This window comes from Balaenoptera acutorostrata, chromosome 5, assembly GCF_949987535.1.
Source record: "Balaenoptera acutorostrata chromosome 5, mBalAcu1.1, whole genome shotgun sequence".
Classification (NCBI taxonomy): Eukaryota; Metazoa; Chordata; class Mammalia; order Artiodactyla; family Balaenopteridae; genus Balaenoptera; species Balaenoptera acutorostrata.
The window spans coordinates 81,880,095-81,897,945 of record NC_080068.1 but is presented as its reverse complement, the minus strand read 5'-3'; the positions used below and the strand labels follow the sequence as shown (position 1 = coordinate 81,897,945).

General features: G+C 36.3%; 1 protein-coding gene across 10 annotated transcripts in view; it reads right to left on the bottom strand.

Moving 5' to 3' along the window:
- Positions 1 to 17,851, bottom strand: part of ARAP2 (ArfGAP with RhoGAP domain, ankyrin repeat and PH domain 2) — a 211,959-nt gene that overhangs the window by 134,959 nt on the left and 59,149 nt on the right. For all 10 annotated transcript variants that reach the window (XM_057547413.1, XM_028165607.2, XM_028165610.2 and 7 more), the window contains one exon: positions 4,131 to 4,309. In XM_057547413.1, the coding sequence (XP_057403396.1) occupies positions 4,131 to 4,309 (179 nt within the window). The remainder of the gene's footprint in view (positions 1 to 4,130; positions 4,310 to 17,851) is intronic.

Sequence of the window (17,851 nt, the reverse complement as noted above, 5' to 3'; positions counted from 1 at the left end):
AATCTTTGAACTGGGCAACTGAGAAAATGAAAAGTCCATGTTAATTGCATAGAGTTTAGACCTGGCAGTGTACTGTTGATGAGAACGTGCAGACTGGCATCTTCCTTGCTGTTATCATGCCACTTTTCTTAAAAAATAAAGAATTTCAAAAATAAGACCACAGTTATGATAGTCTATGCTAATAGCTATTTTAACTTAGAAAATAAAAGTTCTTGATTTAGTAGAAGGGATAGATCCAGAAAAAAATGAAAGAATTACTGCAAATATATCAGTACAGATGCTTGACATGGAATATTAAGGACACCTATTGGAAGTAGAGGAAAAGCACTAGAAAAGATAAACAATAATCCACAAAGTTAGAGTAAATTTCCAGACATACACACAGAGTTAAAGGAACTTATGGGAAATAACATTTTCAAATTGTTTTTCAAACACTTTCCTGTATGCCGATTTTGCAAATGGAGTTTTAATTTTTCCAATAGATCACGCTCTGGTCACAAAAGTTTGTATGCAGAAAAAGGAATTAAGCAGTTATCATATAATTTATAAGCTGAAAAATTTAAATTTTATATAAAAATTGAGATTGTAGGAAAAAACCCCAAAACAGTAGCTATAGTTTAGAACCATATACAAGTTATTAGTAATAGTTTTTCAAAACTATTTTAAAAGTTATTACCACTAAAAAATGATTTTCTTAAATTTCCACTTAAACATTTGCACATTTCAAAGTGATCAGGAAAAAGACACACTTCCAAGTGAAAGTTAACCTCAAAAAGAGGTATAGCAACCCCAAGATTAGGGATGATGAACTAAAAGCAGCACTCAGTGCTGTCACAGGAGATCTTCACACATTTTCCATCTCCAGAAATATCTCGTTTCTTTAGCTGGATGCTTATCATTTTTAAAGAAGAAAAACCCATAAAGCAGTGATTTACTGTGTATGGTTTTTGCATCAGCAGTCACTGAGTCAACTGGGATGCTTTTTTATAGGAATACAGATTCAAACCTCTGTCCCCAGAAATAAGTCAATGGGTCTGGAATGAGCCCAGATATCTGGAATTTTAACATGCAACTTAAATAATGGCCTTAGAGATAGTAATCCAACTCTCTTCTTCACATGATGCCATTCAAACCAGAAGAGATTAGCTTAATTATCTGAGCCAATCAGTAGCAGAGCAAGAAGGAAAACCCAGAATGGCTACAGCCCAGTCCAATCTTCTTTGCTCTAAATAAGCTTCCAATCTTCCATTTTAATAACTCTTCAACACATGCTGCAGCAGTTACCCTTCCACCTCTATCCACTGTTTGTTTACTTCCTCTGGAGAAACTTCCAAAGTAAATTAGTAAAACTATGTATAAATAGAGGCAAGAAAAATGAAAATAGTTCATATGTGAGGGGGATGTAGGTCAGTTTTATTTTTTATTTTATTTATACTGTAAGTTATGTGGGCAATAAAAATCATTATTTTAATTTTTTTTAAACTAAGCTTTGATTCTTGGACTTAAATTAGATGCAATACAAATTAGGATACAGAGATTCAAATCTAACACCTCTTACATTTTTACGATTAGTTTTTTTTTCTATCATTTAAAAAAACCATAAGATTACTTCATGTGTTGTGTGTATAAAACTTTTAGAAGTTACATCTAACTATTTTACTATCTTTTAGTGCTTTTCCTAAAACACTAGCTTAAAGCCCTCTGTATTCAGAAGGACTCCTTATTTAGCCTGTCACCCAAGTTCTTTCCACAGTCTGCTCAACCACGTAAGAAAACCCATGAGCAACTTTTCTCTGGAGAGAAAGACATATACAAGGATGTAAAAATAGATGAAACTGGAATGGTATGTCAGGGCCTAAACATGAAGGGCCTTCCTTAATTTATCCGTCTGGTCTTGAGCCAACTAATTCTTTAAGACTTGACTCAAGACCAAGTGCCTTAAGACCTGGCTCTATATAATACGATGCAATTTTTTTTTTAAGACCACATATACAAACAATAGTATGCACTTTTTAAGGGTGCACATACGGGCATGTTAAAGCATTGAAAACAGACTTGAAATATACATTCATCAAACATAGGTTTACTTCTCAAAAGATGAGGAGGGGTCCAGCATAAATGCTTTAATTTTTAAGGAGATAATATTGATTAGTTGTATATGGAAGTGTTTCTAATTCCCAGACTACATTAGATGCCCTTTTTGCCCTTCTCTGTAACTTCTGCACAAGTCTAATAAAGCACGGAGCTCACCATCCACCATAAATGCTGACTTGTCTGACTTTTCCTCCTGGAAGGTAAGACTTGTGTTCTCCTCAGTAAACACATCATTTTTAGAGTGCCTGACATGGTATACAATGTTTACTGAATGCACACTCTGAACCTCCTAGGCAACTAAGTTATTCAAGGAAAGAATTCTTAGTCTATTTCTAAAAGGTCACAAGCCAGAAATTTTCTTTTCAACATACACTTTAAAAAGACACTTTGATATAGTGGCTAAGAAGCTAGGCTTAGAGTTATAAAGATCTTGTTTTAAATTAAACTCTGCAGGATGAACTGTAATCCTTAAACAAGTTACTTAATTGCCATTCTCCTCATCTATAAAACATGGATGAGAATATCTTCCTCCTACATTTGTGGGGAAGATTAAAAGGGAATGTTTATAAATGAATTAGCACAGTACCTGGTACCCAACATATGGTGGTCATTATTATGCTCTTCATGCTCAATTATTATTAAAGCAAGAATTTCTTATAATTTTTTGCTAACCAGAAAGTAGTAATAAAACTTTAAAAACATATACTTTTAGAGGATAACATAAACCCAGACAATCTAGCTAATGTAAATAATGAAACTAGTAATTGGAAGTCCATCAGGTCTGAGCAAGTAAAAAATGAATACCTCAATTAATTTGGCAGAGTAACTTCCATTCTGATACAAGCAAATTTTGCATTTTTAACCTTATTCCAATTTTTTTTTAAGTTTTAAGCATCTTCACAGACTGAAAATGTTCATATTCAATTCATACACATTATTAAGCTGTACATCACCACCCTTCTTGAGGAATATGCTAACTCTCTCCACGTTATTAATATACCAACAGTGCTCAATGATGCCTTCCACAGTTAATTGGCTAAGAAATCTTATCCTTAAAAATGTAATTAATAAATCCACACTGAAGTTCAGAGGATGACTTGGATAAAGATCTATAGTTAATTTTTTTGAAACTACTGTTTGTTTTGAGTTGCTGTCTCTATCTTCTGTTATGAAAAATGTCAGCATTTATATTTCACTTTATCGTAACCCATTATAATTTATCACAAAATAAGTTCATGTTAGATTGGATATCCAAAACACACTGCTTAATTCCACAAATAATGACTAAGTATCTAATACATTCGAGGCTGAAAGATTAAAAATTCATTCCTAAAAAGCGGTAAGAAAATAATTTTCTTATACATATTAAAAACCAGGTATGTTAGAGAAAAAGAAGTCTACAGAATCAAATGTAGTTAACAGAATTTGTTAAAACTAACATCAGTCTCCTCAAAACATTTAAATTCTCTACTGAGTCCTTTGATGTCAACAAATTTAATATCCCAACAATCTATCTTATTTATATATGTGATATGTGTGTGTATGCATGCATGTGTATGTGTGTATATCAATCACTTGCCTCTTGTCAATTATCTCCTCGGCAAGCAACATATCTACTCCAAAAAAACCAACAAAAACAAAACCAAAAAAAACCCCAAATCCTGTAAACTCAAGAAAATATGTTACCTGTGCCTACTCTATAATTTTCTGTCACAAAACAAAAGAAATAACAACAGGTGCAGAACGAGGTCTATTCAACAACGGCTGTAATGGTTAATTGGTTCTTAATTATTCTCTCATGTAGTTTGTAATGTTACTTCAGCTAAGAATACTTTTCAAAAATTAATTTTCATGATTCTATTTCCTCAGTTCCTTCAAAGGGTGATGTCCAGTCTCAAATTTTGTGTAGATTACCTTCCTGATGCTGGTGGAACTGAGAAAATTCAGTCTAACAAACAAAGCACTGTTGTTAATGTAGTTTTGTCATGTTTGTAGTGTAAGGAACCACAATTTGCAATCACTGTAACATAGCTCACCTGTTCATTTTTGCAAAGCCACACACTGTTTCCACTTAACACAGTAAAAATTTTCGCTTTATAGCCTCTCAGTTCAAGATATCCACATTTCTCAGGTGCAACAGCTCCTTGAGACTGCGAGGAAAGGGCCTGTAACTTCAGTGCATTTAACAGTACGCTGATCCAGTCATTTCTCTCCTCTGAAAACAGACAGGAGAAAATACATATGCTTAGTAAGTTATAAACACATACAAATGTGGAAAGAGATTGACTTTCTCTGGAACAGATCATTTACAGATTCTTTCCCAGAACCACAATCTAAATGCTACTGTCGGCGGGGCAAACGGCCCAATTTTGTTAGGGAAAAGAAATAACACTTATTAGTCATTCCTTGGCATCCACAGGAGATTGGTCCCAGGACCCACAGCGGATACCAAACTCTGCAGATGCTGAAGTCCCTTACAGTCAGTCAGCCCTCTGCATCCTCAGGTTCATCAACTGAGGGTTCCACCAACCAGGGATCAAAAATGTCCTCAGATGTGGAAATCAAGGATATGGAGGGCCGACTGTACTCAGATGTCCTGTAACCAATATCACTGGCTTCACCTGGCAGCTAATAGAAATGCAAGATCCTAGACCCCCCTCCAGACTTGATGAATCAGAATCTTTTTAAGAAGATCTCCAGATGATGTGTATCCATGTTAACATCTAAGTAGCATTCTGTTAGATTATTCATGAGATTGGATTGTCTCTTTTAATATAAGAAAGTAATATGGCTACTGAACAGGTAACAGATTGTACCCAGCAATGCAGTTACTAAAATATCCAGAAAAGCTTACTTTCTAACAGGCACTTGGAATCTACTCAAGAGTGTGCTTGCCTTGATATTCACTCACCCATTCCATTCACTAACAATAGCATCTTGATCTGTTGAATTAAAACTTAGTTCTCTCACTCTTTCCACAAAGTGACCTTCAACTATGTACAACACATTGTGTTACAGGCATAGGAATTCGATCCAGTCCCCAAAGAGCAATCAAAGCTATAAGTCAAGTTTGATATGAACACATAATGGAACACAGATTACTATAAATGTCATGCAAAAGGTATCAAATAATGTATGAGTCAATTCAATGGAGGTAAGTGATTTGCTGAAGGTCATATAGCACGTTAGTATTAAAATTAGAAGAATCAAATGTTTTAATTCTCAGATAATTGTCCTCGGCACTATGAGAAAAAAAAAAAAAAAGGATATTTGTGCGAGCTCTTGAGGATGAGGAGCAATTTAAAAGACAAAACTGGAGTTTGGGAGGAGGATGAGCAAAACAGAATTCTAAACAGAGGAAACACAAGACCAAAGGCGGAAACAACAAACATCTGCTCAGGGACTAATTTATGAATGAGCATATTTATAATTTTGAACTCACAAAGAAATAATGGGAAATATGGCTGGAGATCCTACAGTGCCTAGGTGAGGAATTTGGTCTTTATTATGGAGGCAAAAGAAAACCATTTCAAAATTCTTGGCAAGAAAGGGACATGATTCAGATGACAGACCAAACTGGAAGCTTGGAGGCCAGGAACAAGGCAATAGAGACTTAAAGTATACAGTGAAAAGGGAAACATATGAAGAGTCAAGATATTAAGGAGAGTAAAAAATAGCTGTGGTTTTGAATATGTTTGACAGGTGCTCACCAAAAAATGAATTAATTACTCAGAATAAAAGGTAGCTGGGTATCATGAATCGACCAAAGAAGGTAGAAGGTTGTATTAACAGAACCACCTGAGGTTTTCAGCTCCCTGGCATGAGCATCCAGGCAGACTGATAGCAATATGTGAATGAAGGTAATCTATACAAGGGAAGACGCATGACAGTGGATAAATGTTTAATGTAAAAGGAGAAGAAATGGTATACACCTGAGGTATAACTGATTCTAGGAGGCTAGAAAATGGGCCAGCAAAAAACAAATGGAAAAGTGATTATTAAGGTAAAAAGGAAAAAACAAACAAAACAGACTAAATTCCAGGTAGGAAACTTTTTTGAGAAGGAAAGAGTAAGCAGGACCCAAGCTTGGGAAATTGCCTGGTATCTCAGATCCTTCTAAGACAGGTCTGGTTAGAGGTAACGTCATTGTGGATTGAAATAAGTCTCCATATTAGACTTGCTTACATTCCAGCATGGATCCAGAGTTATTTTACAATACAAGTCTTAATTTTTAAAGTATCTTCATTCTTTCTCACCTTGAAAACTACTAAAACCAGTTAGTTGTGTCTTTAATGACCTAGGCCAAAGTATTTATTAAAAATTCATTCAACAATATTTTATTGCAGGGATTATATAATCCTCAATAACAGTGTTTGTTCCTACATATCAGGATGAAATATTTCTCAAGTTTCCCCAGCATCATTATAAAGTAAAAGACATGAAAGTATTCAGGTAACTAAGCCTATGTCAATACACAGTAGCCACTCTACATTTTACATCTACACAGACTGCACTGTAATAATTTATTACATTTTCAGTAACAGCAAAAGACCTTCCACTCTACTTGGTGATTACTTGTGATCATTAAGTACACACAAGATATTCCTGCCAAGTAAATGGTATATAATGTTTTCTGTTTGTTTATGTTAATCCATATAAATCACTGACTTTGAAATGTAGGTCATAATTTAATGAACGGGGCCAAAGTGATTGTGGTTTCCAGACTACTATTAGCGTATATCTCAGTTTGTCAGGAAATAATTTGAAACTGGCAATTGCGTTAACTGTTGGACTTAAGTATATTATGGCTGCATCTCAACAAATAGTGCCCTTATAGCCTAGAAGAATTCTCTAGCTCCTGAGGGCCTCATTTACTAATAGGAAGTAAACAGTCATGAAGAAGAACAGGATTGAATAGTAACATTCGGTTTATAATTACCCATACCAATGGAGATAAACCGTGATACAGACAATTCAAACACAATGAAAGAGATTACAAGTGTCACTGGTATTTGGCTTTGCAAAGTGTGCATACTTGAACATGGGGAACATGCTCTGACAAGTCACAATATTCCAAAACAAATAATGATTTCCCCTTGGGCAAAGGCAAAGCTGGATACTAAGCTGGCTTTTGCCTGCTCTTCACACCAAGACACTTTTATTCTTTCCAATAACAAGTGTTTATTGAGCATCTATTTTTTGATCTTAGCACTGTGCTAAGCACTATTCCCTCTGAGAATATGCTCTGATGTTGATATATCTTTGCTCAGAGTAGAGCATTCCAGGTTGGAAAAAGAAAAAAAGGAGCTAGCAATCCCCTCAAACCTCAAATTATTTCTTAAGGTTTTCAGGAATGCCAACTCAGAGTGTACAAATCAAAAAAGAGAGGTTAAAAAAAATGAACAGGAGAGACTTAACATCCTCTGGACTACTGGATTTAGCACTAGGCAAATTCATTAGTAAAAAAGGATTGATTATAGGAGGGGTTACTACACAAGTGCCATGTAAAACATTAATAAAAGAATCTAACAAAGTTTGGATGTACTCTTAACTTTTGATATAATATAACCTAACTAAAGATTCCTCAGTGTAACCCATGATCAATATTAGAGAAGGAATTGTTACACACCAGTGTTGTTCTTGAAATTGATAATGATTCATTCATACAAATGTCTACTGAGAGCCTACTATGTTCTAAGCCCTATTCTGAATACCAGGAATGAAGCAGTGAGCAAGACAGATCATGGCCTTACTCTCCAGAAAGTTACACTCTTGTGAAAGGAGAAAGGCAATAAAATGTAGACATATATTATACGGTGACAAGTGCAATGGGATAAAATAAAGCACAGGATGAGGGGCACAGAAAATGCTATTTTATATAGGGTAATAGAAAAAGGCTCAGAAAGAAGGTGATGGTTAAGCAAAAGCCTAAAGGAAGTGGAAGTGATGGAGCAAGTTAGGAGGAGGACTGGAGGAAGAGCCTTCCGGGATACAGAAAGCAGAAAGTGCCAAGGCCAAGGCAACAGCAGATTTGGCATGCTCACGGGACAAGAGACCCCTGTAGCTGCAATGCAGTGAATGAGGTAGAGCACAGAAGGAAACAAGGACAGAGAGACCAGGGCCAGATCATGCATGGAATCTGGACATCACAGTACTTCACTCTCAGTGAGCTGGAAACATGACAGAGCATCTGAAATAAACTGACAGGACCTGACTTTCTTGTTGAAGGATCGCTCTGACAACCGTACTGAAAATATGCCTGCAGTCGATCAAGGGAGGTTGTGACAATCATAAAGATAGAAATGGTGGCTTGTAGGAGAGAGACGGCGGTGGAGGTGCTGACAGTTTGTCAGAACCCCGACATATTTCCAAAGTCAAACTGGTAAGATTTGCTGACGGCCTGGATGTGAGCGAGGTAGGAAAAGATTCGATGATGATGCCAAAGTTTGTGGCCTATTAAATTATGATAGGCAATCAAGGTACACAACAGAGAACTTGCAACTCCCCTGGCTCTTCCTCCAGATAGCAAATGTTCCATGCCTTGCTCCTTTTTTTTTTTTAATAAATTTATTTATTTTATTTATTTATCTTTGGCTGCATTGGGTCTTCCTTGCTGCGTGCAGGCTTTCTCTAGTTGGGGCGAGCAGGGGCTACTCTTCGTTGTGGTGCATGGGCTTCTCATTGCAGTGGCTTCTCTTGTTGCGGAGCACGGGCTCTAGGCATGCAGGCTTCAGTAGTTGTGGCACGTGGGCTCAACAGTTGTGGCGCACAGGCTTAGCTGCTCCACAGCATGTGGGATCTTCCCGGGCCAGGGATCGAACCCGTGTCTCCTGCACTGGCAGGCGGATTCTTAACCACTGTACCACCAGGGAAGTCCCCTAGCTTCTAAAAACAAGGAAGATTTCAAAACAGGCAAGTCTGTTTGCCCAAAACAAGTAAGGGAGTAAGGGGAATTTATGTTTCTTATCCCAAATTCCCAAGCGTTCTTAAAAAAAAAAAAAAAGAAAAAAGCTTTGCAGTTTCATAGCTGTCACTGGAGGGCTGTATGATGTTGTACAGAAACAAAATTAAGAGAATAACTCACTTGCCTATCTCCCAGGTTCTAGAACTAGCAAGGTGGACAGAAACATGGGATCTGCAGCTGAGGGCTGGTACTGAAAATGGCCCTCGAAAGGGAATGACCACTCAGAATTCTTTTTTTTTTTTTTAATTGAAGTATAGTTGATTTACAATGCTGTGCCAATCTCTGCTGTACAGCAAAGTGATTCAGTTATACATATATATACATTCTTTTTTTAATATTCTTTTCCATTATGGTTTATCCCAGGAGATTAGATATAGTTCCCTGTTCTATACAGTAGGACCTTGTTGTTCATCCATACTATATATAATAGTTTGCAGTTGCTAATTCCAAACTCCTAATCCTTCCCTCCCTCAACCCCCTCACCCTTGGCAACCACAAGTTTGATCTCTATGTCTGTCTGTTTCTGTTTCATAGATAGGTTCATTTGGGCCATATTTTAGATTCCACAGATAAGTGATATCATATGGTATTTGTCTTTCTCTTTCTGACTTACTTCACTTAGTATGATAATCTCTAGTTGCATTCATGTTGCTGCAAATGGCATTATTTTGTTAATTTTTATGGCCGAGTAGTATTACATTGTATATTTGTACCACATCTTTTTATGCATTCATTGGTTGATGGACATTTAGGTTGTTCCCGTGTTTTGGCCATTGTGAATAGTGCTGCTATGAACATTAGGGTGCATGTATCTCTTTGAATTATAGTTTTGTCCAGGTATATGCCCAGGAGTGGGATTGTTGCATCATACGGTAATTCTATTTTTAGTTTTCTGAGGAACCTCCATACTGTTTTGCATACTGTCTACACCAACTTACATTCCCACCAACAGTGTAGAAGGGTACCCTTTTCTCCACACCCTCGCCAGAATTTGTTATCTATAGACTTTTTAATGATGGCCATTCGGACCAATGTGAGGTGTACCTCATTATAGTTTTGACTTGCATTTCTCTAATAATTAGTGATGTTGAGCATCTTTTCATGTGCCTACTGGCCATCTGTATGTCTTCTTTGGAAAAATGTCTATCAAGGTCTTCTGCCCATTTTTTGAATGGGTTTTTTTTGTTTTTTGTCATTGAGTTGTATCAGCTGTTTGTGTATTTTGGAGATTAAGCCTTTGTCAGTTGCATCATTTGCAAATATTTTCTCCCATTCTGTAGGGGTTTTTTTTGGTTTGGTTTGGTTTGGTTTGTTTTATGGTTTCCTTTGCTCTGCTTGCAGGTTTGAATAGGTGCCATTTGCTTTTTTTTGTTTTTATTTCTATTGCCTTGGGAGACTGACCTAAGAAAACATTGGTACAATTTATGTCAGAGAATGTTTTGCTTATGTTCTCTTCTAGGAGTTTTATGGTGTCATGCCTTATGTTTAAGTCTTTAAGCCATTTTGAGTTTATTTTTGGACCACTCAGAATTCGTAAGCCTTCTAACTATGAGAACTGCCCACTGAAAATGTGACATCACCTGTTTTTTAAAGTAACACAACACCTGTGTGACTACAGGTGCCAAGGGCATACAGACTAACTGAAGGATCATTGGCTGTTACAACCCTCTGAGCAATTCCAGCAATTCTGCTTGAGGACAAAAGGAATCAGATTAAATTTTCAAGTTGAGGAAGAGAATTTTAAAGATGTTATTATTTCAATAAAATTAACTTTCAAGTAAGAAAATAACAATATTTTCACAAGGAAATCCAGGGGAATTGAAGCCTTAGAAAATTTGTGGGGAAAAGACGCCAAATTGTAATCTTCTTTTAGCAACACCAGTGGACAATGCAGCATTTTTGAAATCTTGACACTGGTTTCAGGGGAGACAAAGGGAGCTGTGTATTTAGGTCACTCAGAACCTTTTCACCAAAAATGAAGAATTCATCTCTGTTACGATGTCAAACTACTGCCCCTTTCTGTTCTAAACTTTGATTTTGCTTCTTGATTAGATTGAAGCAAAGTTTAATTAGGCTTAAAGTTCATTAAGTCAAGTTTTTCATAAGCCACTATGGTTGATTTCTCAGTGTCCACCAAATAAAAATTAACCAACCATTTGTATACATGGAAGGAGGAATAAAATAAAAACTTAATAAAATACATATAGTATCTTGTTGAAGGTTCCATACTAAATATATAGACACGTGCCATTTACATATAAATACATATACACATACATACACACACACATACACCCTTATACACTTATCTTTAAAAATGTGAGTTGTTACTGTGTAAAAATGACTTTCAATGAGAACAACATATTCATTAATTCTATGTTAACAGTCTCAGTTTTCAATGAAGCAGTATTTTCATGGTTTCAAAAATTAAAGACCTAAGACTTATTTAACAAACAATAATTCATACTAAGGTTCATGAAATTCTTATACTAAGTTTTTTTTTTTTTGTTTAATAGATCTTTATTGGAGTATAATTGCTTCACAATACTGTTAGTTTCTGTTGTACACCAAAGTGAATCAGCTATATGCATACACATGTTCCCGTATCCCCTCCCTCTCGAGCCTCCCTCTCATCCTCCCTGTCCCACCCCTCTAGGTCACCACAAAGCACTGACCTGACCTCCCTGCGCTATGCTGCTGCTTCCCACCAGTCAACTATTTTACACTCAGTAGTGTATATATGTCAATGCTACTCTCACTTCGCCTCAGCTTTGCCCTCCCACCCTATGTCATCAAGTCCATTCTCTATGTCTACCTCTTTATTCCTGCCTTGCAACTAGGTTCATCAGTACCATTTTTTTTTCTTAGATTCCATATATATGTGTTAGCACATGGTATTTGTTTTTCTCTTTCTGACTTACTTCACTCTGTATAACAGACTCTAGGTCCTTCCACCTCACTACAAATAACTCAATTTCATTTCTTTTTATGGCTGAGTAATATTCCATTGTATATATGTGCCACATTTTCTTTATCCATTCATCTGTCAATGGACATTTAGGTTGCTTCCACGTCCTGGCTATTGTAAACAGTGTTGCAATGAACACTGTGGTATGTGTCTCTTTTTGAATTATGGTTTTCTCAGGGCATATGCCCAGTAGTGGGATTGCTGGGTCATATGGTAGTTCTATTTTTAGTTTTTTAAGGAACCTCCATACTGTTTTCCATAGTGGTTGCATCAATTTACATTCCCACCAACAGTGCAGGGGGGTTTTCTTTCCACCACACCCTTTCTTGTATTTATTGTTTCTAGATTTTCTGATAATGGCCATTCTCACCAGCATGAGGTGATACCTCATTGTAGTTTTGATTTGCATTTCTCTAATAATTAGTGATGTTGAGCATCTTTTCATGTGCCTCTTGGCCATCTGTATGTCTTCCTTGGTGAAATGTCTTTAGGTCTTCTGCCCATTTTTTAACTGGATTGTTTGTTCTTTTGCTATTGAGCTCCATGAGCTATTTGTATATTTTGGAGATTAATCCTTTGTCTGTTGATTCGTTTGCAAATAGTTTCTCCCATTCTGAGGGTTGTCTTTTTGTCTTGTTTATGGTTTCTTTGCTGTGCAAAAGCTTTTAAGTTTAATTAGGTCCCATTTGTTTATTTTTGTTTTTATTTCCATTTCTCTAGGAGGTGGGTAAAAAAAGATCTTGCCGTGGTTTATGTCAAAGAGTGTTTTTCCTATGTTTTCCTCTAAGACTTTTATAGTGTCTGGTCTTATATTTAGGTCTTTAATCCACTTGGAGTTTATTTTTGTGTATGGTGTTAGGTAGTGTTCTAATTTCATTCTTTTACATGTAGCTATCCAGTTTTCCCAGCACCACTTACTGAAGAGGCTGTCTTTTCTGCATTGTATGTTCTATCCTCCTTTGTCATAAATTTGGTGACAATATGTGCATGGGTTTATCTCTGGGCAGTCTATCCTGTACCATTGATCTATATTTCTGTTTTTGTCCCAGTACCATACTGTCTGGATTACTGTAGCTTTGAGGTGTAGTTTGAAGTTGGGGAGCCTGATTCCTCCAACTCCGTTTTTCTTTTTCAGGATTGCTTTGGTTATTCGGGGTCTTTTGTGTTTCCATACGAATTGCAAAATTTTTTGTTCTAATTCTGTGAAGAATGCCATTGGTAGTTTGACAGGGATTGTATTGAATCTGTAGATTGCTTTGAGTAATATAGTCATTTTCTCAATATTGATTCTTCCAATCCAAGAACATGGTATATTTCTTCATCTGTTTATGTCATCTTTGATTTCTTTCATCAGTATTTTATAATTTTCTGAGTACAAGACTTTTGTCTCCTTATGGAGGTTTATTCCTAGGTATTTTATTCTTTTTGTTGCAGTGGTAAACAGGAGTGTGTCCTTGATTTCTCTTTCTGATTTTTCATTTTTGGTGTATAGGAATGACAGAGATTTCTGTGCATTAATTTTATATCCTGCAACCTTACCAAATTCATTGATTAGTTCGAGTAGTTTTCTGGTGGCATCTTTAGGATTTTCTATGTATAGTATCATGTCATCTGCAAACAGTGACAGTTTTATTTCTTTTCCTATTTGTATTCCTTTTATTTCTTTTTCTTCTCTGATTGTCATGGCTAGGACTTCCAAAACTATGTTGAATAAGAGTGGCGAGAGTGGACATCCTTGTCTTGTTCCTGATCTTAGTGGAAATGCTTTCAGTTTTTCACTGCTGTGTATGGTGCTTGCTGTGGGTTTGTCATATATGGTCTTTATTATGTTGAGGTAGCTTCCCTCTGTGCCCATTTTCTGGAGAGTTTTCATCCATCATAAATGGATGTTGAATTTTGTCAGAAGCTTTTTCTGCATCTATTGAGATGATCATATGGTATTTATTCCTTAATTTGTTAATGTGGTGTATCACATTGTTTGATTTGCGTATATTGAAGGATGCTTGCATCCCTGGGATAAGTTCACTTGATTATGGTGTGTGATCCTTTTAATGTATTGTTGGATTCTGTTTGCTAGTATTTTGTTCAGGATTTTTGTATCTATGTTCATCAGTGATATTGGTCTATAATTTTCTTTTTTCATGATATCTTTTTCTGGTTTTGTATCAGGGTGATAGTGCCTTCATAGAATGAATTTAGGAGTGTTTCTCCCTCTGTAATTTTTTGGAAGAGTTTGAGAAGGATGGGTGTTAGCTCTTCTCTAAATGTTTGATAGAATTCGCCTGTGAAGCCATCTGGTCCTGGACTTTTGTTTGTTGGAAGATTTTTAATTACGGTTTCAATTTCATTGTGATAGGTGTGTTTATATTTTCTAATTCTTTCTGGTTCAGTCTTGGAAAATTGTACCTTTCTAAGAATTTGTCCATTTCTTCATGGTTGTCCATTTTATTGGCATATAGTTTTTTGCAGTATTCTCTTATAATCCTTTGTATTTCTGTGGTGTCAGTTGTGATTTCTCCTTTTCATTTCTAATTTTATTGATTTGCATCCTCTCCTATTTTTTTCTTGATGAGTCTGTGCAAGGGTTTATTAATTTTGTTTATCTTCTCAAAGAACCAGCTTTTAGTTTTATTGATCTTTGCTACTGTTTTCTTTGTTTCTATTTCATTTATTTCTGATCTGATCTTGATCATGATTTCCTTCCTTCTACCGAATTTGGGTTTTCTTTGTTTCTATTTCATTTATTTCTGATCTGATCTTGATCATGATTTCCTTCCTTCTACCGACTTTGGGTTTTCTTTGTTCTTCTTTCTCTAGCTGTTTTAAGTGTTGGGTTAGATTGTTTATTTGAGATTTTTCTTGTTTCTTCAGGTGAGATTGAATTGCTATAAACTTCCCCCTTAGAACTGCTTTTGCTGCATACCATAGGTTTTGGGTTGTCGTGTTTTCATTGTCATTTGTTCCTATGTATTTTCTAACTTTTTTGATTTCTTCAGTGATCTCTTCGTTATTTAGTAGCGCAATGTTTAGTCTCCATGTATTTATGTTTTTTAGTTTTTTCCCTGTAATTGATCTCCAGTCTCATAGCGTTGTGGTCAGAAAAGAGGCTTGATACGATTTCAATTTTCTTAAATTTTCCGAGGCTTTATTTGTGACACAAGATGTGATCTATCCTGGAGAATGTTCCATGTGCACTTGAGAAGAAAGTGTATTCTGCTGCTTTTGGGTGGAATGTTCTATAAATATCAATTAAATCTATGTGGTCTATTGTATCATTTAAAGCTTGTGTTTCCTTATTTATTTTCTGTTTGGATGATCTGTCCATTAGTATAAGTGGGGTGTTAAAAGTCCCCTACTATTATTGTGTTACTGTCGATTTCTCCTTTCATGGTTGTTAGCATTTGCCTTATGTATTGAGGTGCTCCTATGTTGGGTGCATAAACATTTATAATTGTTATATCTTCTTCTTGGATTGATCCTTTGATCATTATGTAGTGTCCTTCCTTATCCCTTGTAACAGTCTTTATTTTAAAGTCTATTTTTTCAGACACAAGTATTGCTACTCCAGCTTTCTTTTGATTTCCATTTGCATGGAATATCTTTTCCCATCCCTTCACTTTTAGTCTGTATGTGTCCCTAAGTCTGAAGTGGGTCTCCCTGGGATCGAGTGGGCCAGGTGATCGTCCTTGGCTCCTGTCTTGCTCCTCCTGGAGGGCCCCTCCTGCCTGCGTCTCCTGATCTCTGCGGCCTCAGGGGTGCCGATCTTGTCTGGCCTCCACTTCTCCTCCCCCCTCACTCACCCCACATCCTACCGGTTCACTTGGGGGTTCCTCCCATCTCCTTGGGCATCAGGGTCCCCCACCAGCGGCTGGCAGGCACCCTAGTTGTGGGGAGATGCTAACTCCATGTCTTCCCACACCGCCATCTTGATTCCACCCCCTCCATATACTAAGTTTACATCATAAAGATGAACTATATACCCCCGAGGGACTTACTGGTCCGTTGCAGACATGTAACTTTTAAACATGTGTGGGTTGATACATTTTATTTAAATAAAATGTGTCTGTTTAATTTGTAACTGCCACAAGTAAATATGGCTAAACAGATTTTCACACAAGTCGAAGCTTTATTATGTCTATCCTAAAATGCAGACTCTGTGGCATATGTGAATTTCCCTATGAGAAGCCAACAGGAAGAGGATAAGCACCTCAAAGAAATAGGCAATCAGCTCGGGCAGTGGAGACCAGAGCATAAGGACTGACCATTCTGATAGCCAGTCGAGAGGAGCAATGCCGTGTGTTTTAAGAAAATACAGAAAAAGAGAAACTGTGATTTCAAAAAAGAGTCTCATATTGAGTATCACAACTGTGGATAATTTTCTGAATTTCAGGCATTTGATTCATAATACATATGTCTATATCAAATACTCTAGGACAGGGGTTGGCAAACTTTTCTGTAAAGGGCCAGAGAGTAAATATCCCAGGCTTTCCTGGCCATACAGTCTGCAGCAACTACTCAGCACTGCCACTGAGGCACAGAAGCAGCCATAAGGCAACATAAATGAATGAGAGTGGCTGGGGTCTAATAAGATTGTACTTAGAAAACAAGCAGTGGGCCAGATTCAGGTTACAGGCCAGTTTACCAACCCCAGCTCTAGGCTACAGTTCTTGACATTTGTTTTTAAATAGCAAGTCAAGTGAGAAACACTTTTTACGTTACACCTGGGCAGTATATACATAGGTATGTTTCACACTATGAGACTTACACTTACTGTAGGCAGTGCACTTTGATATTCCTTATTCTACTGTATTTTATATTTGTTTGGTTTTTGTTTTGCGGGACTTTGGGGGAACCATCAGAAACCACTACGCTGATCTCACAAATTGACAGTGAGTGACTCACAGTTTGAAAAAAATTTGCTGCAGTGTGAGCAGCAGTTGGGACTTATCCATTTACTGATTATACCAAGTAATAATGGAAGTTTTTCAGTGACATACAGTATTTATTGAATGCTTTCCATGTGCCATGCATTGGCATATGTTCCAGGAATCCAGCAATTAAAAAAAAAAAATTGCCCCATAATACCTAATATTGTTGTAATTTATAAAAGGTAAATACTTACATGTGTAAAATAGGATAATAACTGTACTACCTACAAACCTCATGAGACTATTGGGAAAATGAAGCATTTAGCAAATATCACATATTCAGTAATTTTTCCATACCACTATTATTCAAATAATTAAGTACCAAGAAGTACTTTTTAAAATCAAGTTATCATCTTTACTAAAATAAAAGATGCTTTAAGTTAAAATTCTAATTCTTTAGTTAATGAAGATGGCCTTATTTACATTATTTAAAAGTAGTACTGATATACTGAGAGTCAATCGAAGTTACAACAGAGAATTTTAATTTGTCTGTCTCTCCCTCCCCCATCTCCCCAACCCCCCAAAAAAAGAGTCAGAGAAGATTTAAAGGTTTAGACTCCATCCACAAACCATGTGCCATCTTTAGATCAATTTTCACCATCAAGTGACCCACAGCAGATGATACAGGTGAAAAAAACTCAAGAAATATAAAAGATACTCCAAAATCTATCTTAAAATGATTACCATGCCTGCTTGATCATAAAAATAGGCCACACATAAACTTCATAAAACCAATGTTTTAATTGTTAGAAAAATTATTTTTCCACATTGAATACTATTTTGCATTATCAACAGCTAAAAGTGAGCTCCATAAGAGCAGAGATTTTTGTCTACTTTTCTTCACTGCTATATTCCCCAAATTTAGAAGAGTCCTTGGCACTTAGTAGATTTGCACTA